This window comes from Mauremys mutica, chromosome 1 (assembly GCF_020497125.1).
Source record: "Mauremys mutica isolate MM-2020 ecotype Southern chromosome 1, ASM2049712v1, whole genome shotgun sequence".
Lineage (NCBI taxonomy): Eukaryota > Metazoa > Chordata > Testudines > Geoemydidae > Mauremys > Mauremys mutica.
This window is the reverse complement of record NC_059072.1, coordinates 48,521,168-48,548,988: the sequence shown is the minus strand read 5'-3', so window position 1 is coordinate 48,548,988 and position 27,821 is coordinate 48,521,168. Positions and strand designations below refer to the sequence as shown.

Here is a 27,821-nt window from a genome sequence, read left to right as displayed (position 1 = left end):
TTTATTAGAAGCATGATGTTCATAAAGATGACCAAGTACACATTGTTTCTGAGTTGCTAAGTACAGGACAGAATGTAAACATTTCCCTTGCTCTTTGCTCAACTCCTTAAAGGGAAGAGCATACAGACACCTTGCAAACTATTAAGCAAAAAATACTATGTATTTCACAAATATTTTATTGGTAAGGTTCACTGAACTTTTAAAACAAACATCACTGCCTCCTAAATTATTACATGCCAAAATCCCAGAGCTATATTACCTGTGATTTCCCTTTTTACTGGTAGAGAAGATGGGCACGAAGCATTTGAAAGACCCATATTAGCAGGTGACAATCCTTGGTCCCTGTTGTATATATCCAAAATGCTACTGGACAGCTTAAGGAAACAAAGGAAAAAATAGGGGGAAAAAATCACAATATGTTACAAGTTTAAAAAGTAAAAAGCATAAGTAAATGCTATGAGCAAAATTCTCTATCAGATGCATATTCATGTCTCATGTTCTTCAGTGTGAGCTGCATAATGCAAATTCTGCTTTAGATGCATATACCGTATCTTGTATTAAATAAAATTAAAGGTTAAGGGTCAAAGCCTGCCATTGTTCCACATGCAGAACTTTGATAGAAGCCAATGTGAGTTTTGTATGTTGCGTGATGGCAGAATATGGCTCTTGGTGTCTGATATTGAAATAATACTGTAGCCTATTTTCCAATAACAAGATTACTGCAGCTATACTTCAAACATAAGGTAAGTTGAAGGGGAAAATAACTTTGCTGGTCTTTACCTAGTCCCCAGTGAAAATTTAACCACACCATTGAACTCAGAATTAGTATTTCAGATTGTTTATGCTTTAACAATATAAAGAGGTTAAGGCCCGATTGCATTTAAAATAGCAGTGAACAGAGCACTGGAGAACATGCTGTTGTGGCAAATCTTGCAAAGTTACAAGGATAGACCAGAAACTCTAATGGCCTTGATTCAGCTCTACCATGTCTGGCTGTACATGATATTGTATTGTTCCTTCCTTTGTGAAACGTGACATGATACTTGAAAAGAAAACAAAAAGTGTTAAAAATTTGTTTTGCCATTTTATGGCATACACAACTACTGTGCACAGCATTTCTCCACCCATGGCCAATGTATAACGAGCTAGGGCTGGGGCTTTTAAATTAAAAATTTTAAAAAAAAGTAGATTAAAAGAGCAAAGACAGTTTGTTTTAGTAGGGGGGGAAGTAAACTGTCCTTAATATACAATGTCTCTTTTAAACTGTGTAGACCTTTATTGTCCCAGTTCTTTCTTGCATCTTGACCATGGGATTGGGCTGGGAAAGCACTTCCAGTTCTTCTACCTCTTCCCCTCAGGATGTCTCCTCTAGATTTCCCTTGCCTCCCCTTTGCATTCCTGAGCCCCTAATTAACTATTTCTGTACTTTTCCTAGGGTTGGGCACGTACCTCATTGCAAGATGCTTGGGACTAAGGTACTTTGGTAAAGATTTGTTTAATGCTTATCTGTCCCATGCTAGTGTTACATAAAATGACTCACGAAAGAATGTAGTATCTAATTACAAAGAAGCATTATCTTCTAGGAGGAAGAAAACTCTTTAATTTTAAATATTTTCCACTTGAGAGTCCAGTTCACTGCAAATTCTCCTAATAACCAGTGGTAGAATGAATCTACCATTGCATATGTTGCACACATACAAATAACACCACCTATGTACTTCAAAGCGCCTTATTGGAAGACTAACACTTCAGAGCACTGAACACTCCTAAAAACAGTTAGAAATCACCACGCCAAGTCAGTTTTGAAAATCCGCTTAAAAATATTTGATCTCTCAATGCAAATAATTGTTAAAGAATGTTCGGAATTCACTTGAGTATTACTCAAGAACAAGCTACGTTTAATATGTAAGATTTGAAAGCTAAGCACCTTCCCATCTTAAGCACCTTTATTTCATTCCTGAGTAGTGAACCAAAGAGTACTGTAGTATTTATTATAGTTTTAAGTTTGTAAAGTCTGTGTTGCAGTCATACTATAACTGAACTACAACAGTGGATTTTGTATCAGCTCCAGGTGTATAGTTAGGGACTCCTCTGACATTACATTACTGTAAATTAATGCAGAATTTGGCCTCCTGACACTAGATTAAATCAATAACTTCCAACAGCCTAATCCAAAATCTTCCAAATGGGAATGTTACCATTCACTTCAATGGGCTTTGGATCAGGCCCTTATTGGGATTAGTCTTATTGTTTTAGTGAAATGACGGGGAGAAAATAACTATTAATAAAATAATAGTTTTCTTACATACAAATAGTCCAACAAATGAGATTTGTTCAAATAACTGCAATAAAATTCTCATACACCTATGCATACGTATTCAAAACCAGGTATTAATATCATAGTAATGGTAAATACATTATAATTTGTAATGTTATGTAACAGAGTGCTGAGGGCTAGCACGGAGCCAGCACTCTGCTCACCACTGGTACTGATTAGGTTCTCCTGGAGAAGGCCTAATTAGAAGAGGTGCACCAGATTAACAGGCCAGATTGGGAATAGTCAATAAACCAATTAGCCCCTCTAACAGAGAAGCTATATAAAAGGTTACAGGAAGGAGCGCTCAGGCGGAAAAGAGAAAGAGAGGGACAGAAGGCTAGGAAAGCCTGGCAAAGGGGTGGGGGCAGTAGAAACACCTTACCTCCCTCCCCTTTTGGAGACTGGGTCAGGAAGTTGAGATACCATGTGTAAGTGTGGAGATAACGCTATGTATTTGTGGAGGGATTAAAACTCTGTAAATAAACTACACAGTAGTGTTTACAAGCAAGAAGATCTCAATGTAGTGTGTTCATGGAAGAGGTAAGGGTGCACAATGCTGCCCTGTCACAACCTGGAGGCTTGTCTGGGATTGTGCCTGTATCTGTGTGGACTGGAAACCTGTAGAAGAGCTGTAAAAGACACTGAAGGCCTTCCAACAATCGCACCACACAGAGAAATAGTCCTTGCTTGCCTGGCAGGCAGAGCAGAAAAAAAACCGGCAGGAATTTATATGGGATCAAATCCAGGTTCAGCAACAATTGCTGCAAAGTTTAAATTGCTGAGTCCTACAATGGAAAAGAGAAACTAGGCACAGGGGATAGGACTCAATAAGATGGAACAGGCAGACTACCCTGATGCATTTTTGATTACTTTTGAAAGGGTGGCAATGGGAGCCAGAACAATGTTGGACTTCTGGCTAGCAGCCTATTTAACTGAGGAAGCACAGGCAGCATATACGGCTCTCAGTGATGAGCATGCAAGAGACTATAACGTGGTTAAAGCAGCTATGTTGGATCTGGTGGGCCAGTCCGCAGATAAATATTGCAAGAAATGTAGCGTGGCAAGAGTAGTAGATGGAAACAGAGGCCCAGGAACTAGGGGGCAAGTATGACCGCCCACCACCAAAGAAGGTGTAGGTGGGGGGTGGGGGAGGGAGAGAACAGCTGAACAGGCTGCCCTTGGTGTGATGACCACTGGCAGAGACAGAATTATGGGGAGAACACCTACCCACCAAATGTGATTTTTGTGGGTGGAGAATGGATAGCCCCTGTAACAGGATCCAAGATGAAGACTCTGAGGGCAAGGAGGGGCAGATGCCTGGTAGAACCTCCATTAAAGGAGAAAGAGCAAGGGGGAAGAAACTAAAGCTAATTAGGTTCCCCTGGAGAAGGCCTAATTGGGCAGAGGTGTATCTAATTACCAGGCCACATTGGAGTTAGAGTCAATGAGCCAATTAGCCCATTAACAGGGAAACTATGTAAAGGGGCACAGCAAGGAGTGCTCAGGGGGAAAGAGAAGGAGAGAAACAGAAGGCTAGGAGAGCCTGTCAAAGGAGTTCCTCTGAGCAGAGACATGTTGACCCCTTTGGGGGAAAGTTGAGATATAGTCTGTTACGGTATTGTGGCACTGCTATGTATTGGGGAGGAATTAAAACACTGTATATAAACTATACAGTGGTGTTTACAAGCAAGAATGTCTCAGTGTGGTCTGTGTTCATGGAAGAGGCAGGAGTGCAGCATGCTGCCCCATCACAGATACCAGTGCCATTAAATAAGAATGTGTAGATGACAAAGAATGGGATGGATGATATGAATGGATGAGTTAAATTGAAGAACACATCTAAATCTCAAGAGTTAAGCCATCTGTCATATAGATATAATCAAATCTCCACCATCTAATCACAAAGGCATGAGTTATTATGACAAGGTCCAACTCTGAGAAAAAAAGATCACAGACATCTAATTAGATGCTGATGAAAAATGATGCATTAACCATGAATTTCACATGAGAGCCCAAGAGCAGATGAGGGTTCAAAAGTACCTCTGCAGTGACAATCATTTCAACAAAGGGTGGACAAACTCCCTGAGGACATGTCTATACTACAAAATTAAGTTGACCTAACTTATGTCAGCATACAGCTGTGCAGAAATTACATCACTTGTACATGTCTATACTTTGCTCCTTTTGTAGGTGGCACACGTCCTTACCAGGACTGCTTGCACGGATTGAACAGTCAGTGTGGGGCTTTGTGGAACAGCTTCTGAAAGCCAGCAACAGTCATTGTAAGCAACACAGTGTCTACACTGACACTGCGTCGACCTAACTACATTGACATTGACTCTACAGCTCTCATAGAGGTGGAGTTATTAAGTTGGTGCAGTGTGTGAATTACATCAGTTGGAGTGAAATTTTAGTGTAGACATTTACATAGTTAGATTGACATAAGCTGCCTTGCATCAACCTAACTCTGTAGTGTAGACCAGGCCTGAGTCTCCACTACTGATATAAAAGGCCCAGAATCATTTCCCAACCCACTAACATCACCTTTGTCTCATAGAGATTAAACTTCAGACAGTTTTTCTCTCCAATATGTTCCATTCTCAGTGAAGCACTGGCAAAGCAAAGCCACCACACTATCTGTATGTGATAAAAATGAGATACAGAGCTGCATGTCATCCATAGACTGATGGCAGTGCAGTCCAAATAATTGCCCAATCTCCCCAAAGGCTCCATGTAGGTGTTAAAAAGGAGTGTCTAAAAGAAGTCTTGTGGAGAAACACCTTGGGAAAATGAACAATTGCCCCATATCGCCCTATAAAACCACTTTGAAAGATAAGAACAAAGCCATTAAAGAGAGAGACCACTGAAATCTGGTTCCCATTGAAGTCAATGGCAACATTTCTATTGACTAGTGGAACCCGAATGTAACTTACCATCTTCCCAGCCGAGGAACAAGATGATTCTATGAAACCTTGTGGTCAATGGTATCAAAGACAGGGAATAGACCTAAAAGAATCAGCATAGACATCTGTCCTTTGTCAGTCGCTAGGAAATCATTGGATAAATAACATTAGCCCAATCACTCTGCCATACTCAGGCAAAATAAACAACAAGCAAACAAGATTGAAATGTTCAGACAGAGGCCTGGTCTACACTATGCGTTTATACCGAATTTAGCAGCGTTAAACCGATTTAACCCTGCACCCGTCCACACAATGAAGCCCTTTATATCGATATAAAGGGCTCTTAAAACCAATTTCTGTACTCCTCCCCGACGAGGGGAGTAGCGCTGAAATCGGTATTGCCATGTCGGATTACGGTTAGTGTGGCCGCAATTCGACGGTATTGGCCTCTGGGCGGTATCCCACAGTGCACCATTGTGACCGCTCTGGAAAGCCATCTGAACTCAGATGCACTGGCCAGGTAGACAGGAAAAGCCCCGCGAACTTTTGAATTTCATTTCCTGTTTGGCCAGCGTGGAGAGCTCACCAGCACAGGTGACCACGCAGAGCTCATCAGCACAGGTAACAATGCAGTCTCCTGAGAATCGAAAAAGAGCTCCAGCATGGACTGCACAGGAGGTACTGGATCTGATTGCTGTATGGGGAGAGGATTCTGTGCTAACAGAACTCCGTTCCAAAAGACGAAATGAAAAAACATTTGAAAAAATTTCCAAGGCCATGATGCAGAGGCCACACCAGGGACTCAGTACAGTGCCGTGTGAAAGTTAAGGAGCTCAGACAAGCCTACCAGAAAACCCAAAGAAGCAAATGGAAGGTCCGGGGCAGGGCTGAAAACATGCCGCTTCTACGCTGAGCTGCATGCAATTCTAGGGGGGTCCACCACCACTACCCCACCCCTGTCCGTGGATTCCGAGGTGGGGGTGGTAATCTCAGCCATGCCTGAGGATTCTGCAGACGGGGAAGATGAAGAGGAGGAAGAGGAGGACAAGCTTGCAGAGAGCACACAGCACTCCGTTCTCCCCAACAGCCATGAGCTTTTTCTCACCCTGACGGAATTACCCTCTCAGCCCTCCCAAGCCACTATCCCAGACAATGAAGCCATGGAAGGGACCTCTGGTGAGTGTAGCTTTGTAAATATAAAACATGGTTTAAAAGCAAGCGTTTTTTAATGATTAATTTGCCCTGAGGACTTGGAATGCATTCGCGGCCAGTAAAGTTACTGGAAAAGTCTGTTAACATGTCTGGGGATGGAGCGGAAATCCTCCAGGGACATCTCCATGAAGCTCTGCTGGAGGTACTCCAAAAGCCTTTGCAGAAGGTTTCTGGGCAGGGCAGCCTTATTCCATCCTCCATGGCAGGACACTTGACCACGCCATGCATGTAGCAAGTAATCTGGTATTGCATGACAAAGCCTAGCTGCATATGGTTCCGGTGTTTGCTGGCATTCAAGCAACATCCGTTCTTTATCTCACTGTGTGATCCTCAGGAGAGTGATATCATTCACAGTAACCTGGTTGAAATTCAGGAATTTAATTAAGGGGTCAGAGATGGTTGGGTTGTTTGCCTGTGGCTTAAAAGAAATCCTTCCCTGCATTTAGCCAAGCGTGGGGGGGAGGTGATTGGCGCTGAGCTTTTTTGCATTTGGCTAGCTGGGTTCTTCCCTGCTACCAGCCACGCAGTGGGGGTAGGGTGGCTAGCAGCGATCTTCCATGATACCAGCCATGCAGTGGGGGGAGGGGTAAAGTGATCATCCCAGAGAATTGGATGGAGGCGGTTCTGGTGCTGCACATTAACAGGAAAGAAGCAGCACTCAATGGGCTTTGCTTGCTATTTGGGAAAGGAGGGTGCTGGATATATGAAGCCTGCAGAAGCCGAAAGACAATGGCTTACCATGGCCACATGCAAGCCGAATTCTGAGGACCGGACCTGGTCTGTGCTCTCTAACACGAAAGCCACAGGCACTCAATATTAAGATGCAAAATGCGACCTTGTAGTGAGATCACATGTGCTATGTAAGGTGAATAGTGTTGTTCACCGTGAAAGAGTATAACCATTATTCTGTAAAATGTATCTTTTTAAATACTTCTCTCCCTTTTTTCCCTCCCTCCTGCAGCTGCAAATTTTTCAAGTCTCCCTCCTCCATCCCAAAGGCTATCTCAGATAAGGCGGCGGAAAAAAAAAGATGCAAGACAAAATGTTCTCGGAAATCATGGAAGTGACCCGCAATGAAAGAGCTCATCTGAATCAGTGGAAGGACGTGGTATCAAAGTACAGGAAAGATGCCAGTGACCGTGAGGACAGAAGGGACCAACGTGAGGATAGGAGGGATGAATGTGAGGAGAGGAGAGACGCTCGAGATGAGAGGTGGTGGCAGGAAGATCTGAGGTGTCGGGATGCAACTCTGGGGCTGCTGCGTGATCAAACGGACATGCTCCGGCATCTGGTGGAGCTTCAGGAATGGCAGCAGGATCACAGAGTGCCGCTGCAGCCCCTGTATAACCGCCCTCCCCCCTCACCATGTTCCTTAGCCTCCTCACCCACCAGATGACTAAGAACGCGTGGGGGGAGGCTCCGTGCACCCACCCATTCCACCCCAGTGGACAGCCCAACCAAAAGGCTGTCATTATTTTGAAATTTTTTTAGTGGCCTTTTCCTTCCCTCCTATCCTCCTCCCAAACCCCACCCGGGCTACCTTGTCAGTTCTCGCCCTCTTTTTATAATTAATTAATAAAGAATACATGATTTTTAAATGAGAGTGATTTTATTTCCTTAGGAAGCAAGTGGTAATCGAAGGGGGAGGGTGGGTGGCTTACAGGGAATGAGTCAATCAAGGGGGAGGGGGATTTCATCAAGGAGAAACAAACACAACAGTCACACCGTACCCTGGCCTGTGATGAAACTGGTTTTCAAAGCTTCTCTGATGCGCACCACTTCCTGGTGTGCTCTTCTAATCACCCTGGTGTCTGGCTGCGCGTAATCAGCGGCCAGGTGATTTGCCTCAGCCTCCCACCCCGCCATAAAGGTCTCCCCCTTACTCTCACAGAGATTGTGGAGCACACAGCAAGCAGCAACAACAATGGGGACATTGGTTTGGCTGAGGTCTGAGCGAGTCAGTAATGTGCACCAGCGCGCCTTTAAACGGCCAAATGCACATTCTACCACCATTCTGCACTTGCTCAGCCTGTAGTTGAACAACTCCTGACTACTGTTCAGGCTGCCTGTGTATGGCTTCATGAGCCATGGCATCAAGGGGTAGGCTGGGTCCCCCAGGATAACGACAGGCATTTCAACATCCCCAACTGTTAATTTCTGGTCTGGGAAGTAATTCCCTTGCTGCAGCCGTTTAAACAGAGTAGTGTTCCTGAAGACGCGAGCGTCATGAACCCTTCCTGGCCATCCCACGTGAATGTTGGTGAAACGTCCCTTGTGATCCACCAGTGCTTGCAGCACCATGGAAAAGTACCCCTTTCGGTTTATGTACTGGGTGCCCTGGTGCTCCAGTGCCAAGATAGGGATATGGGTTCCATCTATCACCCCACCACAGTTAGGGAATCCCATTGCAGCAAAGCCATCCACTATGACCTGGACATTTCCCAGAGTCACAACCTTTTGTAGCAGCAGCTTAATGATTGCTGTGGCTACTTGCATCACAGCAGCCCCCACAGTAGATTTGCCCACTCCAAATTGATTCCTGACTGACCGGTAGCTGTCTGGCGTTGCAAGCTTCCAGAGGGCTATTGCCACTCGCTTCTCAACTGTGAGGGCTTCTCTCATCGTGGTAATCTGGCGTTTCAGGGCAGGGGATAGCAAGTCATAAAGTTCCATGAAAGTGCCCTTACGCATGGGAAAGTTTCGCAGCCACTGGGAATCGTCCCACACCTGCAACACTATGCGGTCCCACCAGTCTGTGCTTGTTTCCCAGGCCCAAAATCGGCGTTCAATGGCTAGAACCTGCCCCATTACCCCTGGCCCGCGGTTTGAGAGAATTCTGTGTCCATGTCCTCATCACTCTCGTTGTCGCGCTGCCGTAGCTGCCTCCTCCTCGACTGGTTTTGCAGATCCTGGTTCAGCATTGACTGCACGAGAATGCGCGAGGTGTTTACAACGTCCATGATTGCTGTCTTGAGCTGAGCAGGGTCCATGCTTGCCGTGCTATGGTATCTGCACAGTTCACCCAGGGAAAAAGGCGCGAAATGGTTGTCTGCTACTTGCACGGAGGGAGGGGAGAGGCTGTACCCAGAACCACCCGCGACAATGTTTTTTGCCCCATCAGGCACTGGGATCTCAACCCAGAATTCCAATGGGCAGGGGAGACTGCGGGAACTATAGGATAGCTATGGGATAGCTACCCACAGTGCAACACTCCGGAAATCAACACTAGCCTCAGTACATGGACGCACACCGCCAAATTAATGTGCTTAGTGTGGCCGCGTGCACTCGACTTTATACAATCTGTTTTAAAAAACGGTTTCTGTAAAATCGGAATAATCCCGTAGTGTAGACATACCCAGAGAGAAGAAAAACTAGTATCAAGAGGTGGCTTCTTGATCAAGGGCCTAACCACCACTAAGATAATGGCACCCTAACCTCCCAAAAGATGATGTTAACAATCCTGACTTATAATTGATCCCATAACTCCCGGCTTGAATTTATAAGCCCTGTGGGGCGAGGAGCCAATTTACAGGTCACAGGTAAAAGTTTCCCTAAAACCTCCAGCATTTTAGGGAGCAAACGTATCCTAAACTCAGTAAGAAATGTCAGACAAATCTACACCCATGAAAGCAGTCAGACCAGTTCTATCAAATAGAAGTACTGTGAAGTGCATTGTTGTTTCCACACAATGCCCAAAGTCAGCAAACTGGTAGTAGATTAAGTGCCAGCTTTGTATTAAGCAAAAAGACATGAAGGTGGATGTTCCTGTGATGTAGATAGGAAAATATTATTATCCCTTTTGTACAGATAGCAAAACTATGATTCAAGGACCCTGGAGTCCAAGCTCTAGGACATCCCCCCAGGGGGGTCACAGAGCCTGGGCTGCAGTTCAAGCCTGAACATCTATACCACAATGAAACAGCACCATGGACTCACAGGGCTTGGGCTGAGTTAGCTGACATGGGCCAGCCATAGGCGTTTCATTGCAGTGTAGACATACCCAAAGTGATCTCGCTTGAAGACACTAGGTTTGATTCTGAATTATCCTGCACTTTATGTAGACATTTACCTCAGCACAAAGTGGGTGTAAAACACTAAGTCAGAATGATAACATTTGATATCCACTTTGCACTGATGTACGTGACTACACATGCTGCAAGGCAACAGAGACTGCCATCCACTATGTTCTAGGGGAGTTAGGAGCATGCCTCAGCATCAAAAGTTCTAGGTTCTAATCCTAGTTCTGGCATTGACTTGCTGTGTGCCCATGTGCAAGTTGTTTGACCTCTCTGAGTGCCAATTTCCCCATCTGTAAAATGAGTATAAATATATTAATTTTCCTCACATACTGGCGTCATAGTGCCTGAATGAAATAATGTCAGTAAATGCTATATAAATACAAAATATTATCAAGCCTGTCAGTAACAAAGATGGGAGTAGAACTCCAGAGTTTAGAGCTCCCTTCCTCCATTGATACTCTAGATGGTTTCTTCTAGAGTGGGGGTTCTGCTTCCTCCATCAGGATATATAGGCTACTAGAGATTTTAAACATCCTTACAAACATAGATTGCACAGTGCCCTCACAGTGGTTGAAGCTGCTTTATACAGAGCAGAAAAAATAATAGCAAAGTTTAATGCAGCTATGTGTCCACAATACTACAAGGTATAGATGAAGCAAAACAAAACAACAAAAAACCTCAGGAAATCCTACTGTACATATCTTTAAAAGAAATTGTCAGTTTTCTTAGTATTAAAACTTCTGATCTACTTTCCTTCAAATATGGCTTCTTGTTTAAATCACATTAGGATCTACAAAGCAAACAAATTTGATGCCCCTTTGACATGTATACCCATTTCTGTTTTTCAGAGTTTCCCCGCCCCCATATGAAAATTCCACAATTTCTTAAAGGATTTTGCTGAAACTCTCTAAACAAATTCACCTCTGGCATGGTACCAAGGATGGAAAATTCTAGTACCAAACAAATAGATTAAAATAGAAATTGCATTATAACCTGGAGTGGTCACTCTTGCTGTAATGAGAGAGGATAAATTTTGTTTCCTGGATAAATGTTACAGAAGTTAGTTTAAACTGGACCCAAAATGTGGGCATTTTGGAATTAAATATAAAGGAAAAAATATACCCCAAAATATTGTACAAATTATTAGGCATCATTCACATTATATCAGGCCACTTGCATATATATTAAGATGCTGTATGTCACAACAGGATTTCATGATGTTATGGGATGTAGCACTGAAAGTTTACACACCATTGCGGCTTCAACCAAATGTATTCCAAACTCTGTATTTCAACCTCACAAAAACCTTTGTAACCTTACAAAAAAGCACAAATATTTTTGCACTGATATAATTATAAATTATGTGTATGGAAGTGACCTTACACTGATATCGCACCATTAAATGTGATGAATCCAAAGCACTTAAAAAATTCCTAATTGTACTAGATATACACGCTTGCTCTCAGTTTTGTGTCGGTGTGTGTACTTTGTAGATGACATGTATGTCATATACACGTACAAACACATATAATAATTTCACCCACTTAAAAAGTGCAGTCGGAGAAAGATAGCAACTGTTAACACAGGAAATGATTAACCAGGCACATTCAGTGACAGTGTATTACTGGAAGTGAATAATACTATATCTAACTGAAACTGCAAGGGGAACTAATGAAAGCAGAATATAATTAACCAAATTAGAATTTGGCAAGGCTTCACGCTCTTGCTTTTACAAAGAAAAGTGTCACTGGATCTTCAATGACTGTATCAGAATATTGGTTTTACATCTCATCTGTAGATGGTGGTTCTCATATGTAAGGCTCAATCCTGCAAGGAGCTGAACAGTGCACTCCAGCCTAGACCAATAAAGCACTTCAGCCTATGCTTAACTTTAACTGTGTGAGTCTCTGGCTAGGACTCAGCAGCATTTGCAAGATCAAGTCCATAGTGCCCCCAATAGCACTTCCTGCAGCTCCAGTACTTTTGCTGGGACTCTCCCATCCAACTACTGAACAGGCCTGAGCCCAGGGGTGCTGGAAAAATTTTATAGTGGGGGTGCTGAGAGCAATTGAGCCAAACTAAACCCTCTATATAATGGAAACCACGTCAAGCTAGGGAGTGTGGGAGCACCCCCCTGCATGTGTAATTCCAGCACCTATGACTGACCCTGAAGAATTTGTGCTATCTAATGAGGTTACAGCTTGAATTAGCATGGCTGCAGACATGAATGTTATAAAAATGTAGTTTGTAGTTGCTATTGAATAGCTGGCAGTTATCACAATTCAGTATCTGAAATACCATAGTTCCTTTTCTAAGGAAAATATAATGCTGCTAAACAAACTAATTTCCCAGTGTAGGACACACTATTGACTCATATCCAGCTTCTCATCCACTGTAACCCCTAGGTCCTTTTCTGCAGAACTGCTGCCTAGCCATTCGGTCCCTAGTCTGTAGCAATGCATGGGATTCTTCCGTCCTAAGTGCAGGACTCTGCACTTGTTCTTGTTGAACCTCATCAGATTTCTTTTGGCCCAATCCTCTAATTTGTCTAGGTCCCTCTGTATCCTATCCCTACACTCCAGCGTATCTACCACTTCTCCCAGGTTAGTGTCATCTGCAAACTTGCTTAGGGTGCAGTCCACGCCATCCTCCAGATCATTAATGAAGATATTGAACAAAACCGGCCCTAGGACCGACCTTTGGGGCACTCCGCTTGATTCCGGCTGCCAACTAGACATGGAGCCATTGATCACTACCCGTTGAGCCCAACGATCTAGCCAGCTTTCTATTCACTTTACAGTCCATTCATCCAGCCCATACTTCTTTAACTTGACGGCAAGAATACTGTGGGAGACTGAATCAAAAGCTTTGCTAAAGTCAAGGAATAACACGTCCACTGCTTTCCCCTCATCCACAGACACAGTTATCTCATCATAGAAGGCAATTAGGTTAGTCAGGCATGACTTGCCCTTGGTGAATCCATGCTGACTGTTCCTGATCACTTTCCTCTCCTCTAAGTGCTTCAGAATTGATTCCTTGAGGACCTGCTCCATGATTTTTCCAGGGACTGAGGTGAGGCTGACTGGCTTGTAGTTCCCCAGATCCTCCTCCTTCCCTTTTTTAAAGATGGGCACTACATTAGCCTTTTTCCAGTCATCCGGGACTTTCCCCGATCACCATGAATTTTCAAAGATAATGGCCAATGGGTCTGCAATCACATCCGCCAACTCCTTTAGCGCCCTCAGATGCTGCGCATTTTGCCTCATGGACTTGTGCTTGTCCAGCTATTCCAAATAGTCCTGAACTACTTCTTTCTCCACAGAGGGCTGATCACCTCCTCCCCATGCTGTGCTGCCCAGCGCAGTATTCTGGGAGCTGACCTCATTCATGAAGACAGAGGCAAAGAAAGCACTGAGTATATTAGCTTTTTCCACATCCTCTGTCACTAGGTTGCCTACCTCATTCAGTGAGGGGCCCACACTTTCCTTGACCTTCTTTTTGTTGCTAACATACCTGAAGAAGCCCTTCTTGTTACTCTTAACATCTCTTGCTAGCTGCAACTCCAAGTGTGATTTGGCCTTCCTGATTTCACTCCTGCATGACTGAGCAATATTTTTATACTCCTCCCTGGTCATTTGTCCAATCTTCCACTTCTTGTAATGTAACCTTATGATTAATTTTAAGATTCTGTCACAGGTATTTTTAGTAAAAGTCAGGGAAAGGTCTCAGCCAATAAAGAAAAATTCACAGAAGCCCACAACCTGTCCCTGACTTTTACTAAAAATACCCTGGGGGTTGAGGGACACAAAAAGCCAGAGCACCGCCAAGGGCTGAATTCTGGCAGCTGCTCCAACCCCAGCTGCTGCTTCAGCCCAGGGGCCGCTGGTCCGGCGTTCAGCCCACAAATCAGTTGCTCTGGCAGACCCAGGGCTGACCCCTAGAGACTGCTGCTCTGGGGACCACAGCTCCAGTAGCCCTGGAGCTGGCCACCAGGTGCTGCTCCAGCCCCACCGCTGCTCCTGAAATATGGGCAGACAGCTGCTGCTCCAGCCCTGCCTCAGAAGAAGTCACAGTGATCCTGGAAAGTCATGGAATCCATGACCTCCATGATAGAATTGTATCCTTAATTATGACACAGTTTTTTTTTGAGAGGGGAAGGGGGGGCATTGCATTGCATTGCAGTAGTAGCCAAAGTCTTCAGTGAGGATCAGGGCCTGATTCTACTAGGTCTTATACAAACACAAAGTAAATGGTAATTTCTTTTCCAAAATAACCTTGCATTTGTAAAGTCCTACTGAATGCAGTAAAGGCCAGCTCTAAATAGAGTTATAATTTCTTTATAATCTCTATTTCACTTTAGTCATCTGCACTGGTGTTTTTCCACCCACATGAGTAGGCCAAAATCAATAATCCCTGATTTATCCTAAAATTAGCTGGCAAGAGGCACTCATATTGTGAGCAGCCATCATTGTTCCATTAGACCTTGAAATGCATGTCACCATCGATTGAGGAGGAGTCATACATGTTAAGAAGAGATACCTTCCACAAACACATGTATCTCTAATAGCTATACTCGTTTGGTCCGTCTTCTTGAGGGTACAGTATCATAACAATACCTGCAATTGTAAATTTCCATTTCTGCTTGATAGAAATTAATACATCAGATGACATCTAAATTGCAGTGCTTGCATGTTAAATGTTAGGACAATCTGTCATTCACATTTACATCCTACCTATAGACCTCTTACATCATGTTAATATTGGACCTTAAATTATAGCACAATTTTGGAAAATGATTCTTGTTGGTCTGCCTTATCCAGGAAAAGTATGTTAGCATCTTTCTACTTAAAAATGGTGTTTGCCAACTCTTTCTAATTATAACCATAGACAGGGCCTTAATAAAGCTTTTACATTGGTGTCACTTGCATCCTTTATGTGGAAGAAGTCTAAAGTTAGAACCATTTTGATTGTCCATTTCATGTATTATGTAAAATTTAAAACAAAAAGTAAAAACTAAGTATTTAATTCCTTATCATTTACCTCTTGTTTGTTCAGTGTAACCAGGGGACACAGTTGGCTTTAATCTCTGGAGTATGGATATGGATTTCAATTCATGCATTGATTTTTTCTGCACTTTAGTCCATAACTATCTAGTGACTGAATTGTTGCTCATACAATTACTATACAATAATATCTGAAATGTCAGAAATACTTCCTATTTTTAAATAGAGGGGGGAAATTGGGATATCTGAAATACCTCTCAGTATTTGGCTTAGAGTGTGCTAACTGCTCACACAATGGAAGGGATATATAGATGGGATATATAGTCTAGTGATTCAGGACTGGAACAGGACTCTGAATATTTGAGTCCAACTTCTGGTTTTGTCATAGAATTGCTGTGTCACCTGGGAAAACTCAGTAAACCTCTCTCTCTCTCTCTCAATATATATATATATATATACACTCACTCTGTAAGATCACAGATAACAATACTCCGTTTGCCCAAATCTGTCTCTGTCTGGTCTATTTAGACCAGTGGTTCTTAACCTTTACTGAAGCCTGCAACCCTTTGGTTCTCAAAATATGTTCTCGCACCCCTTATCAAAAATCATTGAAGTAGGTCAGTTCTTTAAACCTAAATATATTTTTGTTTGTATATTACAGTACTCATTAAAAAATGTATAATGTTAATAAATACATAGGGTTGATTAAACAAAGTAGTTGTACTTATGTGCCTGTGCTTAATTTGTGTTTTCGATGACTTACCTTCTAAAAAAATCTGGCATGTCTCACACCCCCAGAAAGGGCATCTCGCACCCCCGGGGTGGGAGGGAAAGGAGAGTGCACCCCAGGTTAAGAACCACTGATTTAGACTGTCAGCTCTCGGGTGCAAAAACTCTCTCTTACTATGAGTATTTACAGGGCCTAGGGATCCCTTTTGCAGTTGGATGTTAAAGGTGATCCAGTAATTAAACTTCTAAATAATTACTTATTAAAAATACTGACTTTTAAATGACAATCACTGTATATTGGGAAATAAACTTGCTTTGTTGCTAACTAATAAAAACTATACCTTTTCCTTTCTTCTTATTTCCATGTATAACATCAAATTAGCAAGTGCTCCAAGTTTCAGTCCTCTGTACTTGCACCCAGCACAAATTCCAGCACCTTCTACATTTATCTTTTACCTGGTTAATAACTGTACACTGCTTGACCTGGTACTTAACACTCAGATATATTATGTATGAAAACTGGCTATTTTTATCTTTGAATAATGAGCAGCAAGCTTGTTCATTATTCACAAGAGAAAAATGAACTAGTTTCAGATTCCCACATACAGTATATGCCCAGAAGAAATGTTAGTACCTACCATATACATAAATGTCCATGGTCTAGCCAAAGGCTTGGCCAAAGAAGACCAGGGCCTCATGTATCCCATACAGCTATGGAATTTGGTATGGAATCAACTCCTTGATGTAGAGTTGTGTGCTGGACTATAAATTTAAATCCTTTTTTAAAATGTTCCTGGCCCTTCTGGGTGCAAAGATAACCTGAGAATGTTAATTCAAAGCAAACTAATGAAGTGATGTCCGACTACTGTGAGGTGAACCTGTGGCCCCTCGCCTGGACTACACCCATTTTAGTTTTTGTACTGACCTCTGTAGAGCTGTTATAAAAACCTATTCTGTGGCAGGTTGGATACATAGGCATCCTTGTTTTGCCACTTCCTCAAAATAACCCCCATGTAGTCCTTGTGAAGGGCTTGACTCGGACAGAGAGCTGTGTACCAGTCTTCCACACCATGAATGAGTTTCACCCACAGAGTCCTGCTTCAGACTGGTATAACTCATGAAAAACTGGTGCTAAACATTTGTTCTGGCAGCTCGGTTACAAACAGACGAGAATGTCCTCTCTGATATCAAGAGAGGTCTCCACAAAGATTGCTGCAGTAAATAGTTCTGAGGCAATCTAAATTAACAAACTGAATTATTGGTTCTATACATATTAGACAGTTTCTAACCCAGTACTTTATCTTGTTTGTTCTAAGCTTAGTATCTCATGATCCACATGCTTTATATATTTTTAAAGTCAAAATTATTGAAGAAAGACAAAGAAAATATTTGCTCACCAGTTTTATTTTTGAAGAGTCTATAATTTCCACAATATCGATAGTTTGGTCTTTCTCCTTCATTTTTCTCTTTCATTAATCTTGTAAACAATATCCAGGAGAGCTATGCTGAAGCTTATGTACCAAGGTGAACTTTGATTCTTCCTTGGACTTTAAGACTAATCTGGTGTAGAATGTGATTGACAAAGCATTCACATTGATGTTATGCACTTTTTTCAAGTTACCCACAGTAAGCAAAGAGGGCTGTTAATATTTACTCTGGCCCTTTCTCTAGAATGGCTTTGAACCCTAGCAGTTTATGAAAATTGCCAAATGACATCAGTGCTTACTGACTGAAAACTACCCACACAATATGCAGCACTGGGCTGCCTATTCTAGCATTATTTTGTGCACCTTTTACTAGAAAGGATACCTGCCTGAATGATCATTGTAGTTATTAAATAAAGTACTTAGAGAAATATCCTGATATTTTTTACTGTGTGGTTTCTAGCAATGGGACAGACAGTAATTTGTTGTAATCCATTCAATTACCAAATTGTAACCATCAGTATTTGACAAATAATTAAGTACAAATTATTAATGCCATGATGAGCAACTGTGACCTCAAAGACCTTGTGATAGCAATGGGATTTTGCAGATAGATAGCATTGTGCATTCATCATGGTTCAGAGAGATTTAATGAGAGCTTTTTATCCACTGCTGTTAACATAGTCATAAAAATTACGGATAGGTCTTTACCAATCAGGTCATCTAGTCCATACCCCGGTCAGGGTAAGATTGTTCCCTACAGAACATTCCTATTGCTTTGCAGGTCATCAACATCACAAGGACTAGCCTGGATTGAGCCACTAGGCAACTGACAATTGCTTAATCAATTGTTTTCCTGTAAGGGCTACAAGGCTCATCTATGTCCTTTCTTCCAGTGGCCGCAGGCCCCTGTGAGACTGCAGCTACCTCTCTCTTTAGCAAGGTGAAGCAATTCTTACAGGTGGCCTAATGGGTGTTCCCTTGTAACACACTAGCTCACTTTTGTGGGTTCTGTTGTTCTTTTCTGCACATGTGTATTATCCCCTTGTGAAAGAGTGTACCTAGCCTTTGCAGCTCCCTGCAGAAGGCACAGCAGTCCTAATACACCTCACTCAAGAAAGCAGCAATACGGGAGAAAAGGTGCACAAAAAGTAAGTCTGCCAGGCCTACCTAGAAGAGCCTCACTGGAACAGCCATCTCAGAAACTACAGAGGCCTGGTCCTTCTAGGGCTAGAAGGGCTACCAACAGCCAATCAGAGCCCAGCAGGCTAAGATAAAAGGAGATGCAGAGCCCTAGTAGGTCAGTCCCTGGCCGACACCAGAGGTTTAAAGCAGCATGTTTCTCTCTGGTTATAGGAGCATGAGGATTAGCCAACGTTTATTGCTGGCTGGGTTTGTGTAGAGAGAAAGGCAGCTGAGAACTTTGGCCTTAAAGTAAGGGTGAAGATAAAGAGGCCTAGGGAAGTAGCAGCAGTAAGTTGAATTGAGAAGTATCGGTTTGTTGTTTATTGGGTTGGAACCTGGAGTAGTGGGTGGGCCCAGGTTCCCCAAGACGTGAACAGGGCTCACTTGGAAGCCCTTGAGAAAGATTAAACCAAAAGTTGAGGCTGAAGATCTTGGAAAGGACAGATAGACCCTTAAGCCCCTATAGAGATTTTTGGCCATGACTCTTGTGGTATAACTGTAGAACTGATAGAATAACTCACAATGTTTGATGTATTAAACCTCTTTTTTATTCATGAATATTTTGGGCAAACACTTCTTGTAGATTTTATGAGAAGAGGTTATTTTCAGTAGTCAATGAACAAGGTTAAATTTGTCTAGGTCACATGGTTTGTTTCTATTCCCTAAATGAATGAGCATAATTCCTACAATCATGTTTCTGGTGCAAGTACTTATAATTACTAATTCAAAATGTGCTTTTCCACCAGTATTTGCTTATAATTCACTGTTCTCAGGAAATATTACTGCTACCAAACTAATTGACTAGAATATTCACAGAAAAAATGGACACAAAATAAAACCATTTCAATTTGTGAAGGAATATTCAAAGGTTTTTTTTGTTGACCAGTTTTTTCCATCTAAAAAAGTCATTCTTTCTCTTTCGCAAGTTCTTCTGGTGGAGCTAGTCCACATTGCATGAATAATTAAATATTCCTTGGGCCAGAGAGAAAAAAAAAGAGAGTGACTCCATATCCAAGTGGTTAAGTCACTCAGCTGGGATATAAGAAATTTGGGTTCAAGTTCCTCCTTGGCCTGATGCAGAGTGGAGACTTGAATGTGTATTTCCTAGGTGAGTGCAGTGTCCTAATCACCAGAACACTGGTTGCTCTTTGGTGAGTCTCTGTGCTCTTTCATGAAGACATTCTCATTTTTGTTCTGTATTGGAATGAAAAATTTCAAAACCTCTATTTTTTTTCCCCAAGTTAGAATTCTTGTTTCCCAGCCAGCCCAATTTAGCAGCTTGTATTCCATCAGTGTGTGGGATGTTTGTGTAGAGAGTCGCCTTTTGGTAGTCAGACAACTCTCCAATACCAAATTCTACAGGCCACTTCCCTCAGATCCCACTGAGGAATACACTAAGAAACTGCACCATCTACTCAGGACACTCCCTACACTAACACCGGAACAAATCAACATACCCTTAGAGCGCCGACCAGGGTTATTCTATCTACTACCCAAGATCCACAAACCCGGAAATCCTGGACGCCCCATCATCTCGGGCATTGGCACTCTCACTGAAGGACTGTCTGGATATGTGGACTCTCTACTCAGACCCTATGCCACAAGCACTCCCAGCTATCTCCGTGACACCACTGATTTCCTGAGGAAACTACAATGCATTGGTGACCTTTCAGAAAACACCATCCTAGCCACCATGGATGTAGAGGCTCTCTACACAAACATCCCACACATTGATGGAATACAAGCTGTCAGGAACAGTATCCCTGATAATGCCACAGCACTACTGGTTGCTGAGCTCTGTGCCTTTATCCTCACACACAACTATTTCAAATTTGATGACAATATATACCTCCAGATCAGTGGCACCGCTATGGGCACCCGCATGGCCCCACAATATGCCAACATTTTTATGGCTGACCTGGAACAATGCTTCCTCAGCTCTCGTCCACTCACGCCCCGTCTCTACCTATGCTACATTGATGACATCTTCATCATCTGGACCCATGGGAAGGAGACTCTGGAAATATTCCACCACGATTTCAACAGCTTCCACCCCACCATCAACCTCAGCCTGGACCAATCTACATGGGAGGTCCACTTCCTAGACACCATGGTGCAAATAAGTGATGGTCACATTAACACCACCTTATACCAAAAACCTACCGACTGCTATGCCTACCTTCATGCCTCCAGCTTCCAGCCCGGGCACACCACACGATCCATTGTCTACAGCCAAGGCCTGAGGTACAACCGTATCTGCTCTAACCCCGCAGAGACCAGCACCTACAAAATCTCCATCAAGCATTCTCAAAACTACAATACCCGCACAAGGAAATAAGGAAACAGATCAGCAGAGCCAGACGTGTACCTAGAAGCTTCCTACTGCAAGACAAACCCAAGAAAGAAACCAACAGGACTTCACTGGCCATCACATACAGTCCCCAGCTAAAACCCCTCCAACGCATCATCAGGGATCTACAACCCATCCTGGACAATGATCCCACACTTTCACAGGCCTTGGGTGGCAGGCCAGTCCTCGCCCACAGACAACCTGCCAACCTGAAACATATTCTCACCAGTAACTGCACACTGCACCATAGTAACTCTAACTCAGGAACTAATCCATGCAACAAACCTCGATGCCAACTCTGCCCGCATATCTACACCAGCGACACCATCACAGGACCTAACCAGATCAGCCACACCATCACCGGTTCATTCACCTGCACGTCCACCAATGTAATATACGCCATCATATGCCAGCTATGCCCCTCTGCTATGTACATCGGCCAAACTGGACAGTCTCTACGGAAAAGGATAAATGGACACAAATCAGATATTAGGAATGGCAATATACAAAAACCTGTAGGAGAACACTTCAACCTCCCTGGCCACACAATAGCAGATCTTAAGGTGGCAGCAAAAAAATTTGGCAGGACCAGACTTCAAAGAGAAACTGCTGAGCTTCAGTTCATCTGCAAATTTGACACCATCAGCTCAGGATTAAACAAAGACTGTGAATGGCTTGCCAACTACAAAACCAGTTTCTCCTCTCTTGGTTTTCACACCTCAGCTGCTAGAAGAGGGCCTCATCCTCTCTGATTGAACTAATCTCGTTATCTCTAGCCTGCTTCTTGCTTGCTTATATATACCTGCCCCTGGAAATTTCCACTACATGCATCTGACGAAGTGGGTATTCACCCACGAAAGCTCATGCTCCCAAATGTCTGTTAGTCTATAAGGTGCCACAAGACTCTTTGCTGCTTTTACAGCTCCAGACTAACACAGCCACCCCTCTGATACTTGTGATTATCAAAAATATTGCAGTTATTTCTTAAAGTATTAGTGGTATTTCAGATACCTCTGTATAATAACTATTGGCAAATAAACATTCTTTGCCACTATTTTTGGCAAACTACCAGTAAAGTGTTCCCATGAGTCTTAGAAGCATATACATATAGCAACACAAACAAAACAAAACAAAACGCTATGGTTCGTGATAGCTAAGATTGCATCCTGACAATCGATCCAAAACCTTAAAAGCCTGGAAATAAAAAAAGAACAGGAGTACTTGTGGCACCTTAAAGACTAACAAATTTATTTTAGCATGAGCTTTCGTGAGCTAAAGCTCACTTCTTCGGATGCATAGAATGGAACACACAGACAGGAGATATTTATACATACAGAGAACATGAAAAGGTGGAAGTATGCATACCAACAGGCAGAGTCTAATCAATTGAGATGAGCTATCGTTAGCAGGAGGAAAAAAAACTTTTTGAAGTAATAATTAAGATGGCCCATAGAAGGTGTGAGGAGAACTTAACATAGGGAAATAGATTCAATTGGTGTAATGACCCAACCATTCCCAGTCTTTGTTTAGACCACAGTTAATAGTATCTACTTTGCATATTAATTCAAGTTCAGCAGTTTCTCTTTGGAGTCTGTTTTTGAAGTTTTTTTGTTGCAAAATTGCCACCTTCAAGTCTGTCACTGAGTGGTTAGAGAGGTTGAAGTGTTCTCCCACTGGTTTTTGAATGTTATGATCCCTGATGTCAGATTTGTGTCCATTTATTCTTTTGCGTAGAGACTGTCCGGTTTGGCCAATGTACATGGCAGAGGGGCATTGCTGGCACATGATGGCATATATCACGCTGGTAGATGTGCAGGTGTACGAGCCCCTACAAGATCTCTATCAAGCATTCTTAAACCTACAATACCCACCTGCTGAAGTGAAAAAACAGATTGACAGAGCCAGAAGAGTACCCAGAAGCCACCTACTACAGGACAGGCCTAAAAAAGAAAATAACAGAACACCACTAGCCATCACCTACAGCCCCCAACTAAAACCTCTCCAGCGCATCATCAAAGATTTACAACCTATCCTTAAAGATGATCCCTCACTCTCACAGATCTTGGGAGACAGGCCAGTCCTCACTTACAGACAGCCTCCCAACCTGAAGCAAATACTCACCAGCAACCGCACACCATACAACATAAACACTAACCCAGGAACCTATCCTTGCAATAAAGCCCGATGCCAGCTCTGTCCACATATCCATTCAAGTGACACCATCACAGGACCTAATCACATCAGACAGTCCTCGGTGTTCAAAGCGACTTCTCTCAATAAGGGTGTGTTATTTTCTAAAGCTGACACTCAGGCCCACCCACGAGGGGCGCAAAGGGAACAATTTTCCAGGGGCCTGGGTGTTTTAAAAGGGTCTGGGAGCCCCAGGCCCTTTAAAATCGCCCAGATGGGTTACAGGGCTCCTAGGCGCGCGCAGGATAGTACCCGCGGAGGTGAAGGCAGCCAGGTGGGCATGTGGAAGCCCTGGCCGTGCTGGAAGAGTGCACCCAGCAGCGCAGCCAGCAGCACGTGGCTGGGCACCAGCAGCGCAGCTGGCAGCAGCAGGCATGGCTTGTGTGTGCATGCACCAGCTGCCGCATGTGGTCCAGCGCCGCGCCCATGTGGTGAGGCCACACTGGGCCAGCAGCAGCATGGGGCCCGTCTCCAGCCTGCCCTGCATGATGCGCAGCGGCAGTGACTCCCCGCCCCAGAGACCATTTCTAGGGTGCCCATTGACTGTTCGGTCCTGGGGCCTGGAATTGCTGTTGGTGGGCCTGGGGACACTAATAACAGTCAGAACAACAGGTCTCATCATACTAGAGCCTCATCATTATGAAAAACGAGTGTCAATCATATTCTGTTTTACTTTTCATTTTGTCTTTCTAATTAAAGCTCTAGATTATATCAGCAAAATGGTGTTTTGGGTTTGTTATTCTTTCATTGCTATAGTACTGCTGAAACAATGCATTTCCTTGGAGTAATAGATGATAGTAATAGATATGCTTTATTCAAAACCAATATTTCATGGTCAGAGACAGAACTGGGGTCTACAAATACTTGCATAATTATTAAGGCAGCTAGATTAAATGTTCTCTGTCCCCTTATCTTTCTTTGCATACGTGATTTTAAAAAGTTGGTGATAAAAGATACCCCGATCTAAAGTAGACACTTAAGTGCAGAAGAAATACTGCTAGTGCATTCTCCACTCTGAGTAGTTCTTAGTCAGGGGCCCAGGAATAGATGGTTTTCTGATATAATGAAACTTAGACCAAATTTCAGTAAAGCCAGATGACAGCTGCTTTAACGCGGGTGGAGCTGCAGTGAGCACCTACGGGATGGAAGAAATATGTTCCTGTTTTCACTTTTCTGACCCTACTAATACCACAACTATAATTCATTAACTAAGGGGCAGATTATGAACCTCTGATCAATTATTCACACAAGTAGTCCCATAGACTTTAATGTGATCATTTAAGTGGCATATGGATGCATCCAACTAAAACAAATATCAGTTTAGAACTACACACAATGGCAGCAAGGAACTGGGGCACAACTGACGTCCCTCTGCTTGGGGGCACAAAGATGATAGCTAGTGTGAGAGATACCTGCCTCTTCTGGGAAACTGAAAATCCTGAGATTTTAATCCTGGCTGCTCCCTCCTCCCTGTCTCTGGGGCATCTTTTTATAACATGACCAAAGATATAGAGATGTTTTAACTCAGGAAAATGATATATTCCTCCCCTTTACGAGATGCGGGACAATAGTGTGTCTGAAGAACTCAAGAACTGTCATCTATCCACCCAAGGGGGGCAGGTAGGAAGCAGAGCCATGGCCTGCCCTCCCTCCACTTTGACCCCTGGAGCAGACCAGGTGCTCCATGGGGAGCAGGCTGTACTATCCTAAAGGACACACACCTGGCTGTTCAGAAAGAGGTTGTACCTCTCTGGTCTCCCAACGTCTTCTCCAACAGGAGCCAACTGATAAATAGCACTGTTTGGCCCTGTGGAGTTGCAAAAGTGTCAAAACAGTGTAAATAAGAGAAAACTCATCCATAGTGTTTGACAGATTAAAACCAAAATGCTGACTTGCACCTGCAAGAAGAGAGTAGCCATAGACAATGCACAGAGTGTGTGTACTTCATGACTGAAGCTAAACATTAATGAGGCTGGAATTAGCATACTTAGTTAATGAGAAATCTTCAGTTTTAAAGAAGGATTCCAATCCTGCTTGAAAACCCACTTTTCATGGAACCTTTTACACTCTCACTGACCATCCCTCCAGACCATCTTGCAACTGTAAGGCTCCCCGCGTTTGTTAGACTGATCTGAGTTAGAGTATTAACTCTGCTCATCAACGACCATCTGTAAAGTGTTCTGCATATTTACAACATGCTATAAAAATAATAATTTGAACTCTAACTGGCATAGAGCTGTTTGAACACTCACTCCAAGTTCTAATTGCCAATCTGGGCACTATCACTTTGAGGGTGAAGTCTGGAAATAAGGATCACAACATGAGTCGGGGCTGAGAGGAGAAAACAGATGATATCTTAAATAAAGTTTGTTCACTCAAATTATTTCCCCAAATACACAATATTCTATATTATTTACTACCCAAATTTTGTCCACCCTCCTTCTTCAAACTTATAACATATCTGACAATGTAAACAGACTTTTCATCACTTTTTTTTAAAAATTGAGTCTATTGCTTTATTATTATTCAATTGGTATTTTTCATACAAGGGATAGTATTCTTACCTCAGTGCTTATAATTATTCCAAATGGATGCTTTTTTACCCTTGTTAGAGGGTCAGCCCAAGGGTCTCTGTAACAAATAGAACTCAGCCCCCTTGTCTCCTTTCAGAGTAGCATGTAGGAGTAGCTGCTACACTAGGGATCTCTGAACTTCTTGCATGCTATTGGGGGAGAGGGAGGGAGATTTTATATTGGCTTTCATGGATCTATTTAGTCATAAAACCCCTGCATTGGGGTATTGAGGAGCTGAAGCTACTATTCCATCCCAGAGTCTACAGTAATAGCAATAGAGGGACTGTGCTGGAACCCTCTATCCTTATCCTGGCCACATCCTGGGGCTGTGGATTCCCTCAACCCCTATGGCATTTCCTGGCACAAAGACAAATAACTCAGGACAATGGGAAGGAAATTTCACCACTTGAAAATACTACTTATTCCCTCATACCATAGTTTACAATTTAATTCTATAGCTCAAATTTATATGACTAGTATCAGGATGAAAGTCCATAAAATACTTACAGTTCTTTGCATTAGTAGTGTAGCTTCGGAGTAACCTATCCCTTCGTCATTAAAACTTGATTCCATATTGATGATGTCATCAATAACCTCCTCCATCTAAGAAAATGGTTTAAAACTGTTAATGATCATCCATATATTTCATATGAAACTAAAGAGAAAATAAACTGCAATCAACAAAAGTGAATTAAAAACAAAGATCAAATCCTTAAGCCTCATACAAACTTTACTATCTGTGCAGGATTTTCATATATACTAGTTCCCATGAGTAAAGTAAAAGTGGTTGTGGTTCACTACGTTACTTTCTTCCCTGAATATCAACAGCCCTCTACCCATTCCCCCTTTCTGAGCCTACCACCTTGTCACAACAAGATCAGATGTTAGAAGGGTTGTGGGTAACTAGTAACCATCAATCCCAACCCCTCTCAAGTGTGTCACATCCGTAACACATTTGTCTACTGGTCCAGGAAGGCTGCCAGGAATCTGTGGTTGTTCAAGAATCCGGGTCACTCATGCTGCAGCATAAAATGCTGCTGCCAAAATTCAGCAGGTTGAGAAATGTGTTGTGTGTTGAAGCACACAAACTCATAGTACCTCAGTTTGGATATTCATTCCAAAGATTGGACACATATCCAGAACAGCCTGTCTGGTCCTAAGCCAGAATCAGGAACTTCAGAAACATGTGACATTGATGAATAATTAAACAGAAGAAAAGTTAAAACACTTTTTGAAACCTCGATATAGGTTCAGTTTGAGTTTTGAGTAACAGTTTGGATTGGTTCAAAGATGTCTTGTTTTCTTAAAGCAGCCCTGAAGAAGGCCTCAGTCAAATCCTGTTGCTAATTCTGTTGTCTATAGATAAGATTTACTCATGTTATGAGGGTTTGTACAAGGGGCAGGGCCAGCTCCAGGGTTTCTGCCACCCCAAGCAGCAAAAAAAAAATCATGCCGCTCTATTATTCGGTGGAAGTTCAGTGGCAGGTCCTTCACTCGCTCCCTCTCTTCCTCTTCGGCAGGTCTTCGGTGGCAGCTCAAATAGGAAGAGAGGGACTGAGGGACCCGCTGCAGAATTCCCGCCAAAGACCCGGACGGGCTGCCCCAATAGCGGATGGAGTGCCATCCCTTTGTATTGGCCACCCCAAGCACCTGCTTCCTCAGCTGGTGCCTGGAGCCGCCCCTGACAAGGGAAGCTTGTCCCTACACTGGGGTACTGGATTCCACTTCCCCAGCCCTTTCACACTCCACTGACATAGAATTCAACTACTCAGGACGTATATAGGTGGAAAGGATTTCACACTGTGGTAACAGCATATTCATCAGTCTTTTTTGTTCTATTTAAATCCCATCATGGGATAAAGCTGCTCCCTTTCTTATGCCATTGGATGAATTCTCCTTTTGCTAGTATGCAACAT

At 43.0% G+C, this 27,821-nt stretch overlaps 1 protein-coding gene across 2 annotated transcripts in view; it reads right to left on the bottom strand.

The window, feature by feature from the left end:
- TFEC (transcription factor EC) overlaps nt 1-27,821 on the bottom strand; it is a 131,239-nt gene that overhangs the window by 17,395 nt on the left and 86,023 nt on the right. For both annotated transcript variants that reach the window (XM_044978985.1, XM_044978979.1), the window contains exons 3-4: nt 26,413-26,508; nt 260-374 (exon numbers count right to left, since the gene is read on the bottom strand). In XM_044978985.1, the coding sequence (XP_044834920.1) occupies nt 260-374; nt 26,413-26,508 (211 nt within the window). The remainder of the gene's footprint in view (nt 1-259; nt 375-26,412; nt 26,509-27,821) is intronic.